Source organism: Elgaria multicarinata, chromosome 8 (assembly GCF_023053635.1).
Source record: "Elgaria multicarinata webbii isolate HBS135686 ecotype San Diego chromosome 8, rElgMul1.1.pri, whole genome shotgun sequence".
NCBI lineage: Eukaryota > Metazoa > Chordata > Lepidosauria > Squamata > Anguidae > Elgaria > Elgaria multicarinata.
Window position 1 is genome coordinate 1,013,921 of NC_086178.1, and position 21,524 is coordinate 1,035,444.

Below are 21,524 nucleotides of genomic sequence, written 5' to 3' on the forward strand. Positions count from 1 at the left end.
CCTTCGGTTCTGAGCCCCAGCACTTCCCACCCCAACGCCGTAAGCCCAAACTACCCCCCCGACCTGTCTCCCCCTGCCCCGTCTCTTCTCCCATCTTTAAGGACCTTGTAGTCCGCGATTGGACATTGGGGGTTTGCTGCTCTCACCTTCTGGGTTTGCTTTGCCTTCCCAGGTTTCAACACCGCCAAGGGAGACCTGGTGAGATCCATTCTCTACCCGAAGCCCCTGAATTTCCGGCTCTACCGAGATGCCATTCGGTTCCTCATGTGCCTCATAGGAATTGCTGCTGTCGGAGTGGTCTACACCGTCTGTGTCTTTGTACTCAAAGGGGTGAGTGTTATGACGGGGCGGGGGGGCAGAAAGCCCACAGGGTCCTCCAGAGGGCAGCTATGGGAGCTCCTTCAGCGTTCACCTCCCTCTAGAACCGTTCAACCCACATTTCACCCACATGTGAATTCTGGGCACATTTTCAGAAATTGGGCAGTGTTGCAGTTTTCATGTTCCTGCAGTCCCTAAAAAAAAAAAGTCCGGAAGACTCTTAAGTTCAGAGCATTTGCTTTCCTCAACTCCCCAATTCAGGATGGGAGCCTGACTGCTGCTATTCCCACATGCTCACCCAGAGCAGCTCTGGGTCTGGAAGGAAGGGAGGAAGGAAGGAAGGAAGGAAGGAAGGAAGGAAGGAAGGAAGGAAGGAAGGAAAGGGTCCACTCACTAGGTGGCTGAGGGGGCAGTGGGGCTGCCCCAGCAGGGGCTGGCTGTGTAACTCCAGGAAAGGAGGGGAGGGGAGGGGGCGTGCAGTGTTGTGCCACCCCACACGGCCTGCTGGCTAGTGTGTGTATTTGGGTGAGTGGGGATCATGGGACCCCTCAGTCTTTGCAGCACACCTGGGCCTCAGAGACGGAGCAGGGAGTGAAGTGCGGGGCAGGGTTGCGAGTGCTCCAGTGTCCCTCCATCCCTCGCCTCGAGGGGAAAGCCACGCAGAAGCCACGTATATGGGGCTACACTGGAGAGGCAGCCTTTTGGCCACAGCCTGATTGGAGGGGGTCAGTCCTGCAGTCAGCCCGTGGATCAGAGGCTCGCCCTGCTCCTGGCAGAGGGACCTCGGACTGCTTTCTAGGAAGGCGCGTCCTGCACCCACCCAGCCAGCCAGCCTGTTCCACAGGCCCACATTCCTTCCCTCCTGGGATTCACACAGACCAGGTGCAGAGCCCACCTGGAGGACCTCCTTGCCAGTGACGCTCCCCGGGGTGCCACGGTGGCAGATGGGAGCCCCCAACACCCGGCCCTTGGAGCTTTTCCGTCAGGGCACGGCCCCGCCTCTTCCCCATAACCACGCTCCTTCCTTCCGCTAGGAAGAGGCTGGGGAGGTCGTGAAGAAGGCCCTGGACGTGGTCACGATCGCGGTGCCTCCCGCTCTGCCTGCTGCGCTGACCACGGGGATCATCTACACCCAGAGGCGGTTGAAGAAAAAGGGGATTTTTTGCATCAGCCCCCAAAGGATCAACCTGTGTGGCCAGTTAAACCTCATCTGCTTTGACAAGGTCCGTGTCTCCTCTCGCCGGGAAGGTGGGCGAATCAGGGAATCCGGCCACGTGGTCAGGTGCAAATAAAACGGCAGCTTAGAAGGGCGACTCCTTCCCCCACAGCACACCGCAAACTCCAAAAGTTGCGCAGGATCCGCCTTCGCTCCGGAGCCAGGGTTGGTTCCAAGGCAGCGCTGTCCCCGGGCTGTGTCAAGGCGCCCGTGGGTGGCTCACGCGGCAACGCCTCCCCCTCCATCTGCACGCAGGCAGGCAGGTGCGGCAGATGAGAGAGAGGTGACGCCTTGCCTTCCCACGAGCCCAGTGCGTGCCTTCCGGCCAGGTAAGAGAGCAGAACAGCGGTGGGGGCGGGGGAGCAGCAGAATGGGAAGAGCAGCTGTTGCCGTCTCTCTTGCTGCACCCCAAAGCCGTGCTTCTTCTCAGGGAGGGGCTGCGTCACCCCCGTGTCTTGCCCCGGCCGGCCGTGAGCTTTCAGGTTTCCAGGGTTGCCAAGGAGACAGAAGCAGCCTGACTCACAGGTTTGCTTTCAAGGAGACTGATTTATTAGCATATTACACGTATCCTAATACCAGTGGACTAGACTGCGAAAGCTTCCTGCACCAAAGGCCCTTCGGCAAAACTGGACCCCACGTCTGGGCACAAGAACAGGGATAGCATAACTGAACTTGGCATTGCTGCCAAGTGAAGCAACTGACGGATTGCACTGCTACTCATAACAAAAGCACCAGCTCTTCTCCTCATAGGAATCGGTAGCATAAGTCTACGTAGTTGTGATAAACAAGGCACTACTTGGCATTTCTTTGGCACGGGCAAGGCCCACTACCTGGTTTTCTAAGGGGGTTATGGCCAGCTTTTCAACTGAACCACCGTGGAATGCCAGCTCGTTAGAGCCTCCAGATAAGACACCTGAGTTTATCATAGAATCATAGAATAGCAGAGTTGGAAGGGGCCTACAAGGCCATCGAGTCCAACCCCCTGCTCAATGCAGGAATCCACCCTAAAGCATCCCTGACAGATGGTTGTCCAGCTGCCTCTTGAAGGCCTCCAGGGTGGGAGAGCCCACAACTTCCCTAGGTAACTGATTCCACCGTCGCACTGCTCTAACAGTCAGGAAGTTTTTCCTGATGTCCAGCTGGAATCTGGCTTCCTTTAACTTGAGCCCATTATTCCGTGTCCTGCACTCTGGGAGGATCAAGAAGAGATCCTGGCCCTCCTCTGCATGACAACCTTTTAAGTATTTGAAGAGTGCTATCATGTCTCCCCTCCATCTTCTCTTCTCCAGGCTAAATCATGAGATCACCGTAACTGTGCCTTCTGACCCATCTCTCCCATAATGCAAAGGAATGTCACTGACTGGTACAGAAGGCAATAACAGTTTGCTAGCTTAGAAGCAGAAGCAGCCGTTCACCCAGAAGCCTTTGCAGGCAGCCATGGTTTGTCAGCCTCCAGGCCATACACCCTGCCATGGCCCAGTAAGGTAGCCCTGGTGTTAGTAGCCTGGCGGGCCAAGGCTGAGAGAGGTCAGCTGGCCTAAGAGAGTGAGCTCCTGACGATGTTCATTTATTGCATTTCTAATCTGCCCCATAACTAATGTTCCCTGGGTGGATTATAAACAATTAGCTATTAAAATCCCCTCCTGCCCTTAAAGATGTTGAGGCTTGAACCAGCTCATAGCTCTTGCTTTTAACCACTGTCCTACACCGGAAGGAGCACAGCGCACCAGGAACAGCACCTGCTTGAGTCTCAAGTGCAACCCTAACCCTAACCCATAGATGGCATGGTGTGGGGCTACCCCCTCTGACCTTCCACCCTGGGCTGTGTGGGGGAATCCGGCGTGTGCTGACGAGAGCACAGACCTGCGGAGATCAGGGGTCCTCACTGAATCCATCTGAGCCCCAAAGAGAAGCCCTGGTCTGTCCTCCCTCTCCCTTGCCCACTGGAGTGCGGCATTGTGGCTTGGAAGAGGTTTCTGTGTCCCCCCACGAGCCTCCACGTCTCCGACAGCCCCTTTCCCCGCCCTCTGCAATAGACCTTCTGACATGTCCCCTGTCTGTGTTGTTCCCTCTTCCTCTGTGGCATCAACGCGCGTCCACAGACTGGCACCCTAACGGAAGATGGACTGGACCTCTGGGGAATCGTCCTGGCCAAGGGAAAGAGGTATCTCTCTGTTGGTCTCCCTCTCTCTGTTTGTGTCGTGTTTCTCAGAACCTCTCGCCTTCTTAGGAGACAATAACGAGGCCTGCAAAGTAATCCACACAGCTTTATTCAGGCAATAAACATCTCTTTCCACCTGAAAGGAGTCTAAACTCTAGGAACTTTCCCCTAGGCAAAACTATGCAAACTAAGCGAGACCATTGTCCTTTCAAGAAGAAGGGAAAGCCCTTTCCCAAGATGCATTAACTTCAGAGAGACTAGTTCTGAGGCGGCTTCTGCCGGGATGCCAGCCGGGCTGACTTTCTCTCGCCTTCCTTTTGCTCCGCCCATTTTAGTCTGCGGCGTACTCTAGGATCGGCTAACTTGTTCATGGTCAATCCTTCAGAAGAATGTTGGCTTCCCACTGACTGTGTATTATTTGCCCTTGATGAGATAAGCTCTGGAGAGAGTTCACCACCAGCTGGTGAAGAGCCCGTGAGAGCTTCCTCCCCCACTGGTACAGGCTGGCCTGTTTCTGGTGCCGACTCCTCTACTTCAGAGGCTGATTCTGATTGATCACCTGAAGCACCTTCTTCCAACCCAGGGGGAGCAAAGCTACACATGGCGCTTTGCCTGCCTGCCTGCCTGCCTTTACGGATTCCTGGGCTCCCCGTCTAGTCCTCAACTGTGTCTTGAACTAACTGCAGATTCTAGGAAGTGCAACGCGTTGCAGTAGCGTAACCTGGAGGCTTCCGGTGGGTGGGAAACTGCAGCCGGGCTCCCAAGAGGCCAGAGTCTCTTCCTTTCCCGATCCTGCTTCCTGTGAAAGCATCCATGAGAAATTCCGTCGCCAACGGGGTGAAACAAAATGCTGAGCAAGGCAGCCCAGGGAGGTCTTGCAGCTCCCCCGAAAGAGCTCAAGGGTGGATCCCCGCGCCAAAGCCCGTGTCCCCCCCGCCCGCCCGCCCCTCGCACATCTGGCCCCTCCTGCCATGCAAGCACAGGCACCGGGTGTGTTTGTTTCCAGGAACGGCCCTAAAGCCGATAAGGCACCAAAATGGCCAAGGCTTCTGAAAGGAGTGGACCGGCTAGAAGTGGCTAGGTGGCTCAGCGCCCAGTCGTCCGTGGCAACCTCCCGCCACGGCCCCTCGGCCCCATCGGGGAGAGGGCGTCGCCAAAGGAGGGGTGGCTGGGACGGCCCAGGGGGGCAGAAGGGGCAGACCAAAGGTGCTGTGGGGAAGTCTTGCACTTGATTTCATCCATAGTCCCCTGACGGAGACCTTTGAGGGCTCAAAAATGTTCTGGATGGTCCCTGATTAAAAGACTTTTTTTGATAACAAGGGTTGGGGCGACCCCTCCCTCCGCTTCCTGGGGATCCGCTCGCAGCGCGGCCTTGCTGGTCTCCCGTGAAGGCAACTCGCTCGTTCTCTCCCGCAACCAGCTTCCAGGGCGCCCACCGCTTCTCCTCCGCCCACCCGATGCCCTGGGGCCTGGCCTGTGGCGCCATGGCCAGCTGCCACTCCTTGGTGCTCCTGGACGGGAAGATTCAGGGCGATCCGCTGGACCTGAAGATGTTTGAAGCGACTCACTGGGTAAAGCTCCATGTGGGCTACTGACCGGGGGAGCAGGGGGGGGGCAAAGGCTACTCAGGACCAGTGCTGTTCACAGTACCCTGAATTGGTACCCACACAACGGGGGTGGGGGCTCCCCCTTGCCGAAAGCCCACGCAGAGCAAGGGGCGAGGCCTGCCACCTGCCTCTCCTGGGTCCCCCTTCCCTGCCGCCCAAGGCAGCCTCCTCTCTTGCCCTCTGCCACGATCAAGCATTTCCCTCGTAACGCCTTCCTCTGAAAGAACGTTGGCCAAGGCAATTCAAGGCTGACAAAGGGGTGTCTTCCACTGGGCCAGAAAAGGGGATTCTGCACTCCTGTGAGTTTGCGGGTCCCAGGTGCTGTGGGCAAACAGCGGAGGTCGGCTCTCGTCTCCCAGGCTGCTTCTGAGCACCCAGAGGTATTTGGTGGGCTGCCAGTGGACGCAGAATGCTGGGTGGCCATTGGCCTTATCCAGCAAAGCCGTTCCTAGGGGGGCCTTGCTTGACGCAGACCTCTGCGAGGGAAGCCTTCGTAGCCCTACACGGGGGGGGGGGGGGGATTGTGTGGTTTTTTTTTCCAGACTTCAGGACTGGGAGCCAGATCCGGCCCTCCAGCGTTCCCCAGAGGGGCCCAGCTGTCTGCCGCTGTTCCCTGAGCCCTGGTGGGGTGGTTCCCCTGCGTTTGGGCAGTCTTCCTTCATTCTGAAAGGCCTCTTCTGAGGGAGGCTCCGTTACGGGCAGGAAGAATTTTCAGCTGCACCCTAATGATGTTGTTTGGAACTTTGCCCCCCCTCCCCATGCCTTCGCCCCCTCCCCCCACCACTGCAATATGGCCCCCAGAAGCTTCTCCAAAACCGAATTCGGCCCTCAGGCCGAAAGAGATGCTCCACCCGGTCTTACGCCAACCCAGTTCAGCTGAAAAAGACGTATCATTTGGCCTCCTGGGCATCACCTGTCCTCTGGCACGGAGGCAGCAGCAGCTGTCTTCTGAACGCAGCATTTGCATACTGTCCGCTGAAAGGACCACTTTTTCTTGAGTAAGCGCAAGGAGAGTGACCCTCTCTAAGAACCATCAGAGGAGCCCTGAGGCAGGATCAGACCCAGGGTCCATCTAGTCCAACATTCTGTCCACACAGGAACCCACAAGCACGCCATGAGTGCAGCACCACCCTCCTGCCCATGTTCCCCAGCAGCTGGGGTATAGAGGCGTACTGCCTCTGATCCATGGATCTCTGATCCATATGCGCACAGATTTCTTGTCTTGCAGCGTTGGCTCCCTTGGGACGGTGCCCTGCCTGAAGCTCTTGGCTGCAGGTTAAAGTCCTGTGCCTCTCATCACACAGTTTAAACAAGGGCAGACGGCACGGATCCTGGGAAGATATAGAGCAGTGGTTCCCAAACTTTTTCAGGTCACCGCCCCCTTGGTTCCACAAACTCATGCCCAGCGCCCCCCTACCCTACACTATAAAAATCATTATTCAGAATAGTGGTTTTCAATGACCCACTAAGGAAGATAATAACAATAAAATTCAAAACAGTAGCAATTAATTTAATATTTATTCAAAATCCAAAGCACCTGCTGTAGGCTTGCCGAGGGAGGGAGGGAAAAGAGAGCGAACGCCTCTGTTTTGCAGCCAGCGTGGCGGGGCACACCAAGCAGGGTATGTCTCTTCATTAGGGTTTTGGTGCTTTTGAAACATTTCAATTCACCGTTAAAAGGACTCTTCTTAAACGGTATTAATACATGTGTGGATTCTTCCCCTATATGGCTTGGGACCAAACAACCTTCTCCCATAAAAATGTCCCTGGGTTTTAAGACCTTCCGGAGAGGCGCTTCTCGGAAAATACCACCTCGAGCGCCCCCTGCCACCCCCTTGCCTCTTAACGCCCCCCTATGCAATCCCACTGCCCCCAAGGGGGCAGTACCGCCCACTTTGGAACCATTGATATAGAGGCTCTTGTCCCCCATTAAAACCAACAGGAAATAGAGGAATCCGAAGGTGAGGAAGGTAAAGATGGAGAACTGGCACATGCTGTGACGGTCAGACCAGGCACCAAAGCTGAACAGGTGAGCTCAGTTGCCTGTCACTGATTCTGTTCTTTTTAACACGAGGAGTTCTCATTAGGGATGGGTGAATCCGTTGATCTAATTTTTTCTTCTGTTCAACCAGAAGTCCGTTCCGTCCTGTTCCCGCATTAATATGTGATTGTTAAAAACAAATCTGCCTTTAAACACATGCTTTTAAGTGCACTGTCTCTAAAACTATGATTTTTAGAATGTATTTTGGACTGGGTTTTTTGAGCTGAGAACTGCATCAGAACATTCGCCAATGACCTAGGGAGGTGGTGGGCTCTCCCACACTGGAGGCCTTCAAGAGGCAGCTGGACAACCCTCTGTCAGGGATGCTGTAGGGTGGATTCCTGCATTGAGCAGGGGGTTGGACTCGATGGCCTTGCAGGCCCCTTCCAACTCTGCTATTCTATGATTCTATGAAATGCAAAATCTGGTGGATAACGGAGTTCCAATCTGCCTCTTAGTCTGGAAGGTGCAGAGTAGGACAGTTCATATCAGGATTTGCAGAGACCAAATTCCTCGCGCATCCCTGGCGAGAATGCAGGCCACGATCCCTATTGCCTGCTGCGCGAAGGGCCACTCCCCTTTAAGGAGGCGCCTGCTGTAGTTGCGTCCTTGAAGCTAAGTGGGAGACCAGCTAGGAAGGATCCCCACCAACGCTGCTCTGGGCTCCGTGGAGGTGAGACGGCCCCTCCCTCCTTTGATCTGGGCCAGCTGGTTCTTAACCTGGAATCCACCATCACCCACCAAGTGTTCCCCAAACCATGAGTAAAAAAAATGGAGACATGAAAACAGCACTCCGTCCACTCCCTTCCAGTGTGAACGTGTGGGGGTGTGGTGCTGGGTTTTGTGTTCAATCTGGAGCAGGGGAACTGGGGAAAGATCAAAATGGGGAAGGGTGGGAAAGTTCTCCCCCAGCAGGACTGCTGCTCACCCCACCCCACCCCACCCCCACCCCACCCTTCCCCTGCCCAGCAAAGATCTCTCTGCTGGATCCCATTTGCTCACTGACGATTAGGCACCAACAAGACACAACCGCAGTGCGTCCCTCCGTCCGTGAGCCCTTTTGCCGTTTCTAAAAGTGTCAATAGCAGCTCCAAAAGGTCTGATCTGGACCGGAGCTGTAGGGGTGGGGGTGGAGGTGGGGGGTCAGTTCTTTCCCCCTGTGCTGTTTTCCCAATTATAACTGCCATGGGGCAGGTAGCAGCATCAGGGTAGATGGGGTGGCGGTTTCTGAGCAGGAATGCAGGGGTGCGCCTGGTCTGCCGTTGCTCTTAACCCTTCAGCCCTCTCAGGTCGCTGGCCCTGCTTCGTCTGCCAGCCTCAGGAACCTCCGGCCTGGCCGCCGAGTCCTCCAGCTCCTGCCTTTGCCCCTAGGTTGCCAGGGGGGGAATGGCCATCTTACGCCAGTTCCCGTTCTCATCAGCCCTGCAGAGGATGTCTGTCGTTGCGCAGGAGTTCGGCGGGGACCGGCACGTCTTCATGAAGGGCGCTCCGGAGAGGGTGGCCCACTTCTGCAGGCCAGAAACAGGTGGCCGCCCGGCCTCGCGCACGCTGCGCTCTTTCTGCCCTCCCACCCTTTGGGGTGGCCCTTCCTGCTGAGCCCTGGCCCACTCCTGGCCTGCCCCCCGGGGGCTTCTGCCACAGGCAGGTGGCGTGGAGCAGAATGTCCCGGGTTCTCCCCTCCACTCGCACCCGCCGCTCCAGGGAGGGCTCCCGATTCTCTCAGGGACTTCAGAAGATCCTGATCTTTGGACCCCCCAGTTCCATGCAGCTGTCCTGAAAGAAGCAGGGAGCCGTGAGCAGTGGTGCGTTCCTTAGCGCGGCCACAGGGCCCAGCATGTGCTGCCGCGTGTCCAGCTGGGTGCTCCCTGTGACTCCCAAACCCCTCTCCGGAGGGCAGCTGCAGACCTGGGCACCCCCACCTGTAGTTCTGCTGGGGGGGGTCTCCCCCACCTCAACTCTGCTTGCTGCAGGTGGAAATGGGGAAGGGGTGTCCAAAGGATGCCTTGCTCCTGGGCCCAATAACAGTGTCTTGGTAGTCAGGTTGGGTGGTTCCAAGGGCAACTTGCCAGGCTCACTCTGGGGTAGCCCAGCCCCCCCCCAAAGCAGTGGGGCACTGTCCCTGCAGACCTGACTGTCTTCTCTCCCCCCCCTGCAGTGCCCCCCAGCTTCACCAGTGAACTGCAGCACTACACTTCTGGCGGCTTCAGAGTCATTGGTCTGGCGCACAAACCTCTGCAGGCCGCAACGGCAACGGCTTCCCTGACCAGGTAAGAGCAGAGGTTCTGCCAGGTCCGGTCCGGGAGGCAGGCAGAGGCAAGGCCCCATGTCTGCCCCACGTGGGAGGGGAGGGCAGAGCCTCCGCCGGGGGCCACGAGAGGAGGCACGGGCACACCTGAACACAGCCTGCTGTAAAACCAAGCCCAGCCCTGAGGAGGCCAGGCGGTCTGAAGGCTGAACGGTCAGGCAGAGCCAGTGAGCAGCACTGAAGAGCCGCCTCCGTCGCTTAAGGCTGCACCGCACGAGCCCACGTTCGGAGGGGTTTGGGCAAAGGGGCCGCTTGGTGTGGGCTTCGTGGCTTTGGAGGCGAAGCCATTCATTGTGGGCTAATGGGGACGGAGCCATCCGTTGCCCCCAGGGAGGCCGTGAAGGCGACGACTCCTTCCTCTGATGGCTGTCTTAGACAGAGGAGGCTCTGCCTGCCTCCGGGGCACTGGACTAGGTGGTGATCGCACAGCTCTCCTCTTGCGCCCCATTCTTTACGGACCCAACAGGCAGTGGGAAGAGGGTTGGCTTGGAGCAGAGCCGTGGGCCGGGCCTTTCTGCCCCTTGGCGGGTGGATTGTGCCCTGGGAAGAGGAGGGCTGAGCGGGATGAGGCCTGTGACGACGTGTCCGGTTCTCCTGCCCAGGGAGGAGGTGGAGTCCAGCCTGGCCTTCTTGGGCCTCCTGATCATGGAGAACCGACTGAAAAGCGAAACGAGGCCTGTCCTGGAGGAGCTCAGCGCCGCCTGCATCCGGAGCGTGATGGTCACAGGTGGGCGAGTCTCCCAGGGGCTAAGGCGTTTCCCTGCCCCGTAGTTCGAAGCGCAAGGATGGGACCGAAGGGCTTCCGGAAGAGGCCTTCACACACACCCCGCCTCATTTATGGGAGGCCCCGAGGGCCACGTCTTCCACTTCCAGAAGCTGGAAGGAAACAGAAGCTCTTTTCTTTTAGCTTCTTCCGTCGTTTCCCGTAACGCAGAAAATCCGTTAAGAAAAAAGACGGAAGAGCTGCACAAGGCCTTCGGGTCGCTCCCGCTAGGAGCCCTCCCTTGGAAGCACCCAGAGTCCTCTGTGCCTCCCACCCACCCACGCCCGCCCCATCTTGACTTTCTAGGTGACAACATTCAGACGGCCATCACGGTCGCCAGAGACGCCGGCATGATTCCGCAGGCGAGCAAAGTGATCCTTGTCGAGGCGAACGCCCAGGCCGGGCAACCCTCCGCTTCTGTCTCCTGGAAACTCCTGGAGGGCAGCACTGCGAACGGCTGCAGCGGAGCGGAGGTGAGGGGCTTCTCTGGGCGGGCTGGGAGAGCAGGGGCCCAGCGGCAGCAGCTGGGCAAGCATCTGGGCAGCTGGCCCGTGGGCCTCCCTGCCTTGTGAGAAGGTGTTGGCCTAGGTGGGAGGCCTCTTGCGGCTCTCAGGCCAGGGGCTGCTCCCAAGGTAGCCCGTGACTCGCCACCGTCCCTCTTTTGCAGGACAGCTACGCTCCTACTGGCGCTGGGCCTCGGTCTGAGCCTGGATGTGGCAGCAGCTACCATTTCTGCCTGAGCGGGAGCTCTTACGAGGTCATCAGCCAGCACTTCGCGCACTTACTCCCAAAGGTGAGTTTGGGGTCGTGGAGCAGCAGTGCCGTTGGGGGCAGGCAGGCAGCAGCAGACGGCGCCCTCCAGAGAAGGCTGCTCCGATCCAGCCAGTCCCGGGAGCAAAGTCCCCATGTAACGGAGCTCAGCCTGGGCCTGCCTGTTGCCCTCCCAGGCCTTCCAAGTCGCCCCCAGGCCCGGGTGCTGCTGCTGCTGCTGCCACGGCGGCCCATTCAGAGGCGGTTGTGTCATATTGCGCTGTTTCCCGGCCTCCTTCTGACCGCCGCCTCTCCCTCCGCAGCTTCTCCTGAACGGGACGGTGTTCGCCAGAATGTCTCCTGCTCAGAAAGCCAGCCTGGTGCAAGAGTTCCAGAAGCTGGAGTGAGTGAATCCGTCCCACGTGGAAATCAGCTTTGCATTTTAAAGTTGCCAAATAAAAAAAAAAAATACAGCGTAGGAATTGGAGGAGGAGCAGAGACGTGACAAAGAAGGAGCAATTAAAAGCCAGCAGAAGTTGAGCGGTGGTCTGCCATCGTTTCCAAGCCCGACTTAAAGGGCTGATTTTGACCTTTAAAGCCTTAAACAGTTGGGGAACAAATTGCCGCCTGTTGTATTTGAATGTGTCTGCATCACCCCGATGGGCCTCGGTTCTAAGTTCAGAGCTTTCCTTTAAAGTTTCAGGCCCCAGGGGCTTTGAAATAGCAGCTGCCGACCTGAGCCCATGTCCCATAAGCCTCAGGGGTGTCCTGCAAGGTCTGGGAGTCCCCTGGCTCAGGGTGAGCTGGACGTGAGGGGGGGCGGCAGCATACCTTGCTAGGGCACGGTGCTCAGTGCAAGCGAGCTTTCCCCACTACCTACCCTGGTGGGACTTAGGGAACCCCCTCCCCTCCCCTCCCCTCCCCTCCCCTCCCTCCATGGATGCTTTTCCCTCTCTGCAAAGAGGGCAGAAATAAACGTTCTGTTGTCATCACGGATAACACTGTTATCTTTTCGGCGCCAGGTCAAGACTTTTCTCTTCTCCCAGGCATTTAACATCATTTAACAATGCTAAGTTTGTTTCTAATGGACCCCCAGAACTGTTGTTTTTAAACGGATACTGTTGTTTTTATGTTTTTAAATTTTGTATACTTTTAATGTTTACTGTTTTTAACTTTTGTAAACCGCCCAGAAAGCTTCGGCTATGGGGCGGTATATAAATGTAACAAATCAATCAATCAATCAATCAGCAGCTCTGATTTATTTTCCACTCTTGTTTTCCAGCTACTTTGTAGGGATGTGCGGAGATGGTGCCAATGACTGTGGGGTAAGTTCTCAAAGAATTGCTCAGTGAAGTTGGTTCAGAACCGTCTGTGGCAGGATTACATGTGACAAGGCGTGTGAGATCTCCGGTCATGGCAGGCTGGCTCTGGGGGAGGTGGAGGTGCGTTCTTTCATCCAACGGACAAGATGCAAAGGCAGAATTGCAGTTTCCATCATAGAATCATAGCATAGCAGAGCCGGAAGGGGCCTACAAGGCCATCAAGTCCAACCCCCTGCTCAGTGCAGGAATCCACCCTAAAGCATCCCTGACAGATGGTTGTCCAGCTGCCTCTTGAAGGCCTCCAGTGTAGCCGTGTGTTGCTTTCCAGCATGCTATTCTCACAGTGACCGGACAAATGCCCCAGTGGGAAGCCCACACGCAGGACATCAGCACAACAGCAGCACCAGCACCCTCCCACTCAAGAAATGCCCTGAGGCTGGATCAGACCCAGGGTCCATCTAGACCAGCATTCTGTTCACACAGGGGCCAAACAGCCTTCGGCCAGGGACCCACAACACAGCGCTTGCCGTCCTCAGCAACTGGTATTCAGAAGTATGGAGCGCCCAGGGAGCTTCAGCTATTGGGTGGTATAGAAACGCAATAAGTAATAAATAAGTATACTACTTGACCAGTAGCTCTTGCTAGCCTTCTCCCCCAGGGATTTATCCAGCCCCCTTTTAAAGCCATCCAAATTGGTGGCCATCCCTACGCCTTGTGGTAGCGAATTCCATCGTTTGACTCTGCACGGAAATCCTTCCTTTGATCTGTCCTGAATCTCCCACCCATCAGCTCCATGGGATGATTCAAGCTTTAGGCCAGCTTTTGCTTTACCAGATGGGTTGTGTTTTTTATCTGATGCCTCTATTTTCTCTGCTACAATGGCTTTGTTTTTATCATAGCCACATTTGGTGGGGGCAAATGTGTTCATTATGTGTGTTCTTTTAGTTATAATTGTTGGTTGTCACTCTGAGTGGTATAATGTGGTTTTTTTTGTATAAATAAATGTAATTACTGTCTGAAGGGGGTGGGGGCAGGTAAGGGTGTTCCATTACATGGAGCCGGACTTCCCTTCCCCACGGTTCTGAGCCTCCTGCATTTCTCTAGGCTTTGAAGGTGGCCCACGCGGGGATCTCCCTCTCCGAGCAGGAGGCCTCCGTGGCTTCGCCCTTCACCTCCAGGACCCCCAACATAGAATGCGTCCCAGAGCTGATCAGGTGAGCCTGTGACCTCTGCCCCTTTGCCACTAGAGCCCAGAGGGAGAGTGGGATGCCAAGCCGGATGAAGACCTGGCCTCGTGAGTTGCTTCTCCTGCTTGAACGTTGGAATGCCCAAGTTACACGCCTCCCGTGAGCGTTGTAAAGAGACCGAGTCAGCGAATAAGGACAGTCATGGACCTGAATTGATTTTTAGTAGCAACGCTCCCTTGCCCTGGCCCCTGTTTTCATTCAGGTTTGCATGTTGCAGGGGTTGCCAAAAGCTGAATTTGGGGAGAAGACTTTAGACTGGATGCCCGATAATAGAAAAACCCTGGAGAACACCAGAGTTGGCCCTAAAGTTGCAGAGGGGTGCGGGGGTCAGCCTAGCTCCACTTCAGTGATTTCACTTATTGGGGACCCAAGCCTTTCTCCCATAGAAGCCAATGGAAGCCAACCCAGTTCCATGGGAGAAAACCAGAGGAACCTGTCTTCCTGCTGGGCATTCCGGGGCTGCGTGCTGCGGGAGGAGCAGCTGTGGCCCCTGGGGCTTCAGGCACCCTCTGCGTTCTGAATGCCCTGTAGCTGAAGCCCCCCCACCCCCACTGTCGGAGGCACTGTGTTCTGCAGGAGCACGTGGCCAAAGGCTCCGGCTCGGCTTCTCCAGCTGACATCAGACACACACACACACCCGCACCAGCTCCCCAGAGGAGCTCTGCGGAGGGGCGGAGGGGCAACAGCAAACAGAGTAGTGTTTCTGACGGATGCAGGGAGGGGTAGGCAACCTGGTGCCCTCCAGGTGTTGTGGACTACTGCCCCCATAAGCCCTAGCCAGCCTGGCCAATGATTAGGTCCTAGGGGAATTGTAGTCCGAAACCTCTGGAGGACACCAGATTCCCTGCCCTTGCACAAAGGGTCTGAAAAGCCCCAGAGACGCAGGAGGCCCCCTTTCCTTCCTCTGTGCTTTGCAGAGTTCCTCCCCCCACAGCCTGGGGGTGGGGCGTTCTTGCGCATCCCTTGCTAACCCTTCTCCTGCTCCCCACACAGGCAAGGCCGCGCCGCCCTCGTCACCTCGTTCTGCATGTTCAAATACATGGCCCTCTACAGCATCATCCAGTACACCGGGGTCCTGCTGCTCTACTGGGTACGGTGATCGGGGACGGAGCCCCGTTTCTCTCTTGGAGCTGGGTGGCTGGGTGGTGGCAGGGATTATCTCCTCCAGCGGTGTGGATGCCCTCCTGCCAATGGCATGCTCATCCTTGGCCGGAGGGAGCTGCACTCTGAACTCAGGTAGGCGTAGACACTTTGTAGGGCCACCCCCCACCCTCCCGTACGGAAGGGACTGGCCCTGGGCAAAGAGGAGCACTTCGTAGGGCCGGCCAGCAACGTCTCCCCACCGCCACTGCTGCCTCCGCCGTCTCTCTGGATCCTTGCCAGTGCTCCGCCCGGTAGCTGTGGCTTTTCCAGGCTCCCCAGACCTGCCTGCTGTGCTTCTTCATGATGCTGGAGAGAGGTGCCCGCACGTCCTTTTCAACCGATGGCTGCCACAACCAAGTGGTGTTATTAAGCGACGTGGCAGCTGGAAGTGGAACGTTGACTCCACCAGAATCATAGAATAGTAGAGTTGGAAAGGGCCTCTAAGGCCATCGAGTCCAACCCCCTGCTCAATGCAGGAATCCACCCTAAATAGAATCCTAGAAAAGTATGTGGAAGTAACTGAGGGCAGCGGCTGCAAGGACAGCAGGAGGGCACCGGGGATAGTGGAGCACCAAGGGAGTTTGGCTCCCCAAAGCTACTGATCTTTTTCCAGATCGCCACCAGTAAAGTACTTGAATGATATTGCTGGAGGAGGGCCGTAGCTCGGGGCGGGGGGGGGGACATGCGCTTGTGTACAGAAGGCCTCCGGCTCCGGCACAGCTGGGCAAGAGACACCCTTCTGGGGCAGCATCACAAGACAGGCCCGTCTGCCTTCTGTGGTCCGGCCGTGTTTGTGCCAGGCAGGCGTCTCCCTGAGGCCGCAGGAGGCGTCGCTGTGTTGGTGGCCCACAGAGCTATAAAGAGGCCCCGTCTTTCTCTCTTCCAGCAACTAAACACCTTTGGAAACTACCAGTTTTTGTTCCAGGATCTGGCTATCAACACTGTCATTGGAATGACAAGTAAGCACTTCTGGACTCCGTGGTGTGTGACGGGCGTGTGGCCAGCCAGGGTCTTCCTTCACCCAGAATAGCCAGGAAGGGCCACCAGTCTGGGCAGTGAGGGGGGAACCAGGGCAGCTCCTGGCTGGACGGGCCTCCTCCGTCGGTAGAAATAAAGAAAGGGTTACTCTGTTAGAAAATAATTACGAAGCGATAGAGTCGTGTCGTCCAGGAGATGTAGACCCATTCTTTTCAGAACTAACATAGAAGAGAGGATTTATTTGCAGGAGCACAGAAAAAGATGAGGACAACTAAGGGAGGCCACCCTAGGCATGTTTGCGGGGGGGAGGGGAGGGAGAAGTCCCACAACTCCCAGCATCCCCCAGCTAGCCATCGTGGTCAGGGGATGCTGGGAGTTGTATGACTCCCCCACACACCTAAACATGCGTAATGGTTGCACCTCGTGTCTTGTGTGGACAAGCAAAAGGGCTTCTTCGTTCTGCCGTCGCAGGTGCCTCATTTTCACTGGGGCCCCCACCTGCGCTGTGCCTCTTTTGACTACAGGCGGGGGCTCCCTGGACTGAGGGTGCTTCCAATGCCCCTGAGATAAACAGCCAAGTCCCCTGTACCCTTTAAACTAGCACGTCAGGACAAATGCCACGTTAGTTTCTGTATTCGCAGGGATTGGTGGGTTGACTGGTTTTTGTATTGAGAGACATTCCAATTCCTTTCACGTAGAGATCTAGCATGCCAGGTTGAAGGCATGGCTGGAGCCCATTTCCCTTTCACGCTTGCTTTCTGTGAGGAGGGGATCCTTCTGTATCCACCTGCAGGCTGATGTAGCTGACCAGAAGTAGGTTTTAGATGCAAGATGTTGATCATCATCATCATGTTTATTTCTTGCATTTTTATACTGCCCAAAACACCAACCCTAAAACCCAATAAAACATCAGCGCCACACGCTCAGCCTTAAAGCTGCAAAGTCCCGGGCCCAAGTTTCACCCCAGAGTGGGACGTGGAGGCGCCTCGTGGCAGGGGCCGGCCCCTTCCCGCCAGGGCCAAGCGTCCAGCAGACACCTGGGGCCGCCTTGCTCCCACCCTGACGCCTCCTGGCGCCGCGCCGCCTCTCTCCGCAGTGAGCCTGAACGGCGCTTACCCGAAGCTGGTCCCGGCCAGGCCCCCGGCCCGGCTCACCTCGCCGCCCTTGCTGTTCTCCGTGGTGCTGAACCTCCTCTTCAGCCTGGCCGTGCAGGTCTGTGGCTTCGTGCTGGTGCAGCAGCAGCCGTGGTACTCCCCGGACGGTGTCGGCAGGTAGGGCCGGGCCTGCCCAGCTGGGACGGGGTGGGCGGGCTGAGCCCCTGCCGCCTAATTAATGGTGGGGGTCCCGGCCATGTTGCGTGGGGGGAAAGGAGGAGGGGAGAAGGGCTCACTCTTCTGGAATGCTGCCTGCAGCGCCATCCCCGGCTGCTCCGAGTTTGGGGGGGGGGGTCGGGAGAGGAGGGGGCCCATGAGAATAGTCCCAGCGGCGAGGACAGGGGAGGCGGGCACGTTTTGCCTCCCTCCCTCGACTCTTTCAACATCTGCTTTGTTCACTCTGCCCTCGAGCAACGGGTTAACGTGTCCTGGGCGTGGACATCAATAACAGATGTGGAAGGGTTTTGCCGTGGTCCAGATCATCGCAGCAGCGTCACTTCCCACCTGGAGGGATCGTGGAAGACGGGGCCGGGGGGGGGGTGGAGGCTGCAGGCAACTCATTAAGGGGACTAGTCCAGCCTTCACTCAACCTGGTGGCATTCAGATGTGTTGGACTGCAAGTCCCATCATTCCCATGCAGCATGCTATGGCATGGTGCTTGGGAATGATACACCTCTGGGTGGCACCGGGTTGAGTGAAGGCTGGACTACATTCATTCGTCACTAATGTATCTGTTAACAGCTGTTAGCTGAATGGAACCTTCATGGACAGAAGCAGTCTACCCCTGAAAGTGGATTGCTGGGGAAACAGCATGGAGGGGGAGGGGAGCTGTTGCCTTCGTGCCCCTGCTTGAGGGCTTCCTGGAAGTGTCAGAAACAGGGTGCTGGGTCCTTGTTGTTGTTGTTGTTGTTATTTATTGCATTTGTATACCGCCCCACAGCCAAAGCTCTCTGGGCGGTTCACATAAGATTGGGGGTTGTGGGGGGCCGCAGCCAGGCTCCTCCACTGTCCTCTGGGTGTCCGTGGGAGTCTTCAGGGCACGGCTGGAGAAGCAGCTCTCTCTGGGAGGCCTCGGCAGCCACCGCTTGGCCGCTCTATCCCAAGAACCAGGTCGGAGTCTGTGGTGGGTCTTGGTTGTCTGCTGGAATTCAGCCGCCCGCCTGGTTCCCTTTCAGCGCTTGCAGCCCAGGGAATGGGACGAGCCCCGAGGAATTTCCTGTCTTGGCCAACGTCACCCAGGGAGGCAGCCTGACGAATAGACCCGCTGCCAGAGGGGAAGCCGACGACCAAGGCTACCGGAGCTACGAGAACACCACCTTGTGGCTCCTCTGCACCATCCACTGCCTCATGGTGGCCCTGGTCTTCTCCAAGGGGAAGCCATTCAGGCAGCCTGTGTACAAAAATTGTAAGAGCTACCAGGCAAGCACAGAGGCCAAAATCCCCACCCCAAGCCCTTCCCCCCAAGGCTTCGGCTCCGTGCCCTCGGCCACCGTTCGTCCTCCCTGTACACCTGTGGAGCACCCTTCTGTGGCGCAAAATACGCTCAGCCCTGGGCCTCAGCCTCTCCTGAAAGCACTGCAAAGGCCTCTCCACTGGGGCTGGCCTTTACAGGGTGTTCAGACTCTCTCCTTAGTATGGTTTTCATAAGAACATAGGAACATCAGAAGTGCCCTGAGGCTGGATCAGACCAAGGGTCCATCTAGTCCAGCACTCTAGTTCAGCCTTCAGCCAGGGATGAGCAAGCAGGACATGGTGCAACAGCACCCTCCAACCCATATTCCCCAGCAACTGGTGCACACAGGCTTATTGCCTCGAATACTGGAGAAATAGCACACAACCATCTGGGCTAGTAGCCATAGATAGCCTTCGCCTCCTCCAGGAATTTATCCAACCCCCTTTTAAAGCCATCCAGATGGGTGGCCATCACTACATCTTGTGGTAGTGAGTTCCATAATTTAACTATGTGCTGTGTGAAGAAGCCCTTCCTTTTATTTGTCCTGGATCTCCCACCAATCAGCTTCATGGGATGTCCTCTTGTTCTAATATTTTGAGAGAGGGAGAAAAATGTCTCCCGATCCACATTCTCCACACCAGGCATAATTTTGTCCACCTCTATCCTGTCTCCCGTCAGCCTCCTTTTTTCAATGCTAAACAATGCCAGTTGGTGTAACCGTCCCTCATAGGGGAGATGCTCCAGGCCGTGGATCATTTGAGTTGCCCTTTTCTGCACTTTTCCCGGCTCCATAATATCCTTTTTTAAGGATATTTCCCTTGGATTTGTTGTCAACTGAACCCCTGCCATGGGAGGTGGGCGCATGGCAGCGTCTTAAAGGATGCCCTCGGGAACTCTGCCCACCCGACCCCACCCGCTTCTCTCCTCTCTGCCATCCCTGGTGAGTTCTGGCCTTTCCCAGCTCACCCCAGAGCTCTTGTCCTTCCAGACATCTTTGTCCTTGTTCTGGCGGTGCAGCTGGGGGTCTGCCTCTTCTTCCTCTTCGCCCACATTGATGGCCTCTACACCCGGATGGATGTAAGTAGCAACTTCCTTCACCCATGCGAGCACTGCTGCTCACGGGCTGAAGGCCCACGGCTTTGCCACGGCCTCCTCAAACGAGGATGCTGTCTGGGCAGGTTGGAAGGGTCAGGAGGGGGCTCTCTTCAGAGGACGCTCCTTCCTGGCCTCCTCTGGCCTCTGCTCCACATGCCAGGCAGGGACCCCTTTGGGTTCCAGGAGGTCCAGGGGGCAGTGGGGGGTTGAGGTTGGCCCGTCCTGTAATGTGGCATCCATTGGGAATGTGAACGTAGAGCTGGAACGCGTCATTCGGCTTTCCGTGCTCAGCGTCATGTAAACAATAGTATTAACATGATAATGATGATACATCTTCTTCCTCCACCTCCACCTCCACCTCCACCTCCTCCTCCTCCTCCTCCTCCTCTGTTCCTCCAAGGAGCCCTGGGTGGCACGTATGGCCTGTGTGATTGCCCCAAGGCTGCCTCGCAAGCTTTGGGTCTGCTGAGGGGTTACAGGCCCTCTGGCGAAAGCCCTACTCAGGAGGGTGGCCTTGTTGCGGAGGTGTCCTTTCCTCTTGAGGAGTCCTCCTTTGTAATCCAGCCCTCCTTGTCAGAGGGGCCCACTGGCCCGCCTCTTGGGGCAACCGTGCTCTTTGAGAGGGCTAGGTGTTCGCCCAGCCTCCGCCTCAGAGGCGGAACTCCCTTCCTGCTGCGGGGGAGAGGGGGGGTCCCACAGCCTCTCCCCGAGGGCCCAGGCTCCCACAGGTCTCCTGGCATGGGTGTCCCCTTGGCACCATCCGTCTCTAGGAGCTCCGAGGCAAAGAGAGACAGAGAGAGGGTGGCCCTGCCCACGCTTGGCTCAGGACTTGGCCATTTTAGTCTGTGCTGCCTCTACCCACCGGTGACGGTGGCCACACCCACTTCTGGCTCCAGTCCCACCCACCACCAGCACACGGCCCCAGAGAGCAGATTACCCTCAAGGGAAAGCAGCCCTCCACGGGACAAACAAATCCTGACCCCCTGGCCTGGGATTTGAAGACGGCCGGCCAGCTGTTTCACTTAGGCTGCCATGTACGGGGAGGAGGTGCCTGCTGCCATTACAGCTGCAGCATTATTCCCCATGCTCCTGGGCCCGCCGAGATTTGGGGACCTGCTTTGCAGCGGCATTAAACACTGCTGGGCACCTTTGAGCGCTGTGTATTATGACTCACTCCCCAGACATCAACAGGGGCCAGAAACCACCCAGTGTGCTTAGGGGGCAATGGAATCCAACAGCCCAGATGGCCAGTGGGGTTGTGGGGGGGGGGGGGGAACTGTGCTGGAAGAGAAAAATCCCCTCCTAGGTAATTGAGGCCCCTTCAAGCAGAAGGCAGCTGCAGGAAGCCCAGTCAGCCAGGTGAGGGCACCATCCTGGAAGCAGGAACTCCACCTGGGACCAGTGGTTATATCACAGCCAGCGAAAAACTTGCTGAGAGAGAGAGAGAGAGAGAGAGAGAGAGTGGGAGGAAGGACAGATCAGCCCTAACATGGGGGTCCTTGACAAAAAGTGGGGGAGGGGGCTGGCCTGGGCTTGACCCTGATGCCTGCAGGGCCCCGTGGGAGATGTGCCTACTCCTCTTCCTGTGTCTCTGACTGGCTTCCTTCTCCCCCGCCCCCCACAGCTGGTGTGCACCCCGACTCTGTGGAGGATCTCCCTGGTTGGCATGCTCTTGGTGGCCTTTGCTGTCTCCTTTGTGGTTGAGGTGAGTTCTACACCAAGGAAAAAGAAACCAAATGCACAGTTAAAAGATGGGGGATACTGGACTCAGCAATACTATAAGTGAGAAGGATCTGGGAATTGTTGTACATCACAAGCTGAATATGAGCCAACAGGGTGATGTGGCTGCAAGAAAGGCAGATGCTATTTTGGGCTGCATTAATAGAAGTATAGCTTCCAAATCACGTGAGGTACTGGTTCCTCTCTATTTGGCCCTGGTTAGGCCTCATCTAGAGTATTGCGTCCAGTTCT

The 21,524-nt window shown here is 56.8% G+C and overlaps 1 protein-coding gene across 1 annotated transcript in view; it reads left to right on the top strand.

Moving 5' to 3' along the window:
* LOC134402335 (probable cation-transporting ATPase 13A4) overlaps nucleotides 1-21,524 on the top strand; it is a 54,026-nt gene that overhangs the window by 29,941 nt on the left and 2,561 nt on the right. The window contains exons 11-29 of the mRNA XM_063131737.1: nucleotides 173-330; nucleotides 1,353-1,541; nucleotides 3,637-3,698; nucleotides 5,116-5,266; nucleotides 7,245-7,331; nucleotides 8,715-8,868; nucleotides 9,499-9,610; nucleotides 10,251-10,375; nucleotides 10,718-10,884; nucleotides 11,079-11,204; nucleotides 11,485-11,564; nucleotides 12,444-12,486; nucleotides 13,588-13,697; nucleotides 14,724-14,820; nucleotides 15,760-15,832; nucleotides 16,948-17,122; nucleotides 18,181-18,410; nucleotides 19,447-19,535; nucleotides 21,178-21,258. Coding sequence (XP_062987807.1) covers nucleotides 173-330; nucleotides 1,353-1,541; nucleotides 3,637-3,698; nucleotides 5,116-5,266; nucleotides 7,245-7,331; nucleotides 8,715-8,868; nucleotides 9,499-9,610; nucleotides 10,251-10,375; nucleotides 10,718-10,884; nucleotides 11,079-11,204; nucleotides 11,485-11,564; nucleotides 12,444-12,486; nucleotides 13,588-13,697; nucleotides 14,724-14,820; nucleotides 15,760-15,832; nucleotides 16,948-17,122; nucleotides 18,181-18,410; nucleotides 19,447-19,535; nucleotides 21,178-21,258 — 2,309 coding nt within the window. The remainder of the gene's footprint in view (nucleotides 1-172; nucleotides 331-1,352; nucleotides 1,542-3,636; nucleotides 3,699-5,115; nucleotides 5,267-7,244; nucleotides 7,332-8,714; nucleotides 8,869-9,498; nucleotides 9,611-10,250; nucleotides 10,376-10,717; nucleotides 10,885-11,078; nucleotides 11,205-11,484; nucleotides 11,565-12,443; nucleotides 12,487-13,587; nucleotides 13,698-14,723; nucleotides 14,821-15,759; nucleotides 15,833-16,947; nucleotides 17,123-18,180; nucleotides 18,411-19,446; nucleotides 19,536-21,177; nucleotides 21,259-21,524) is intronic.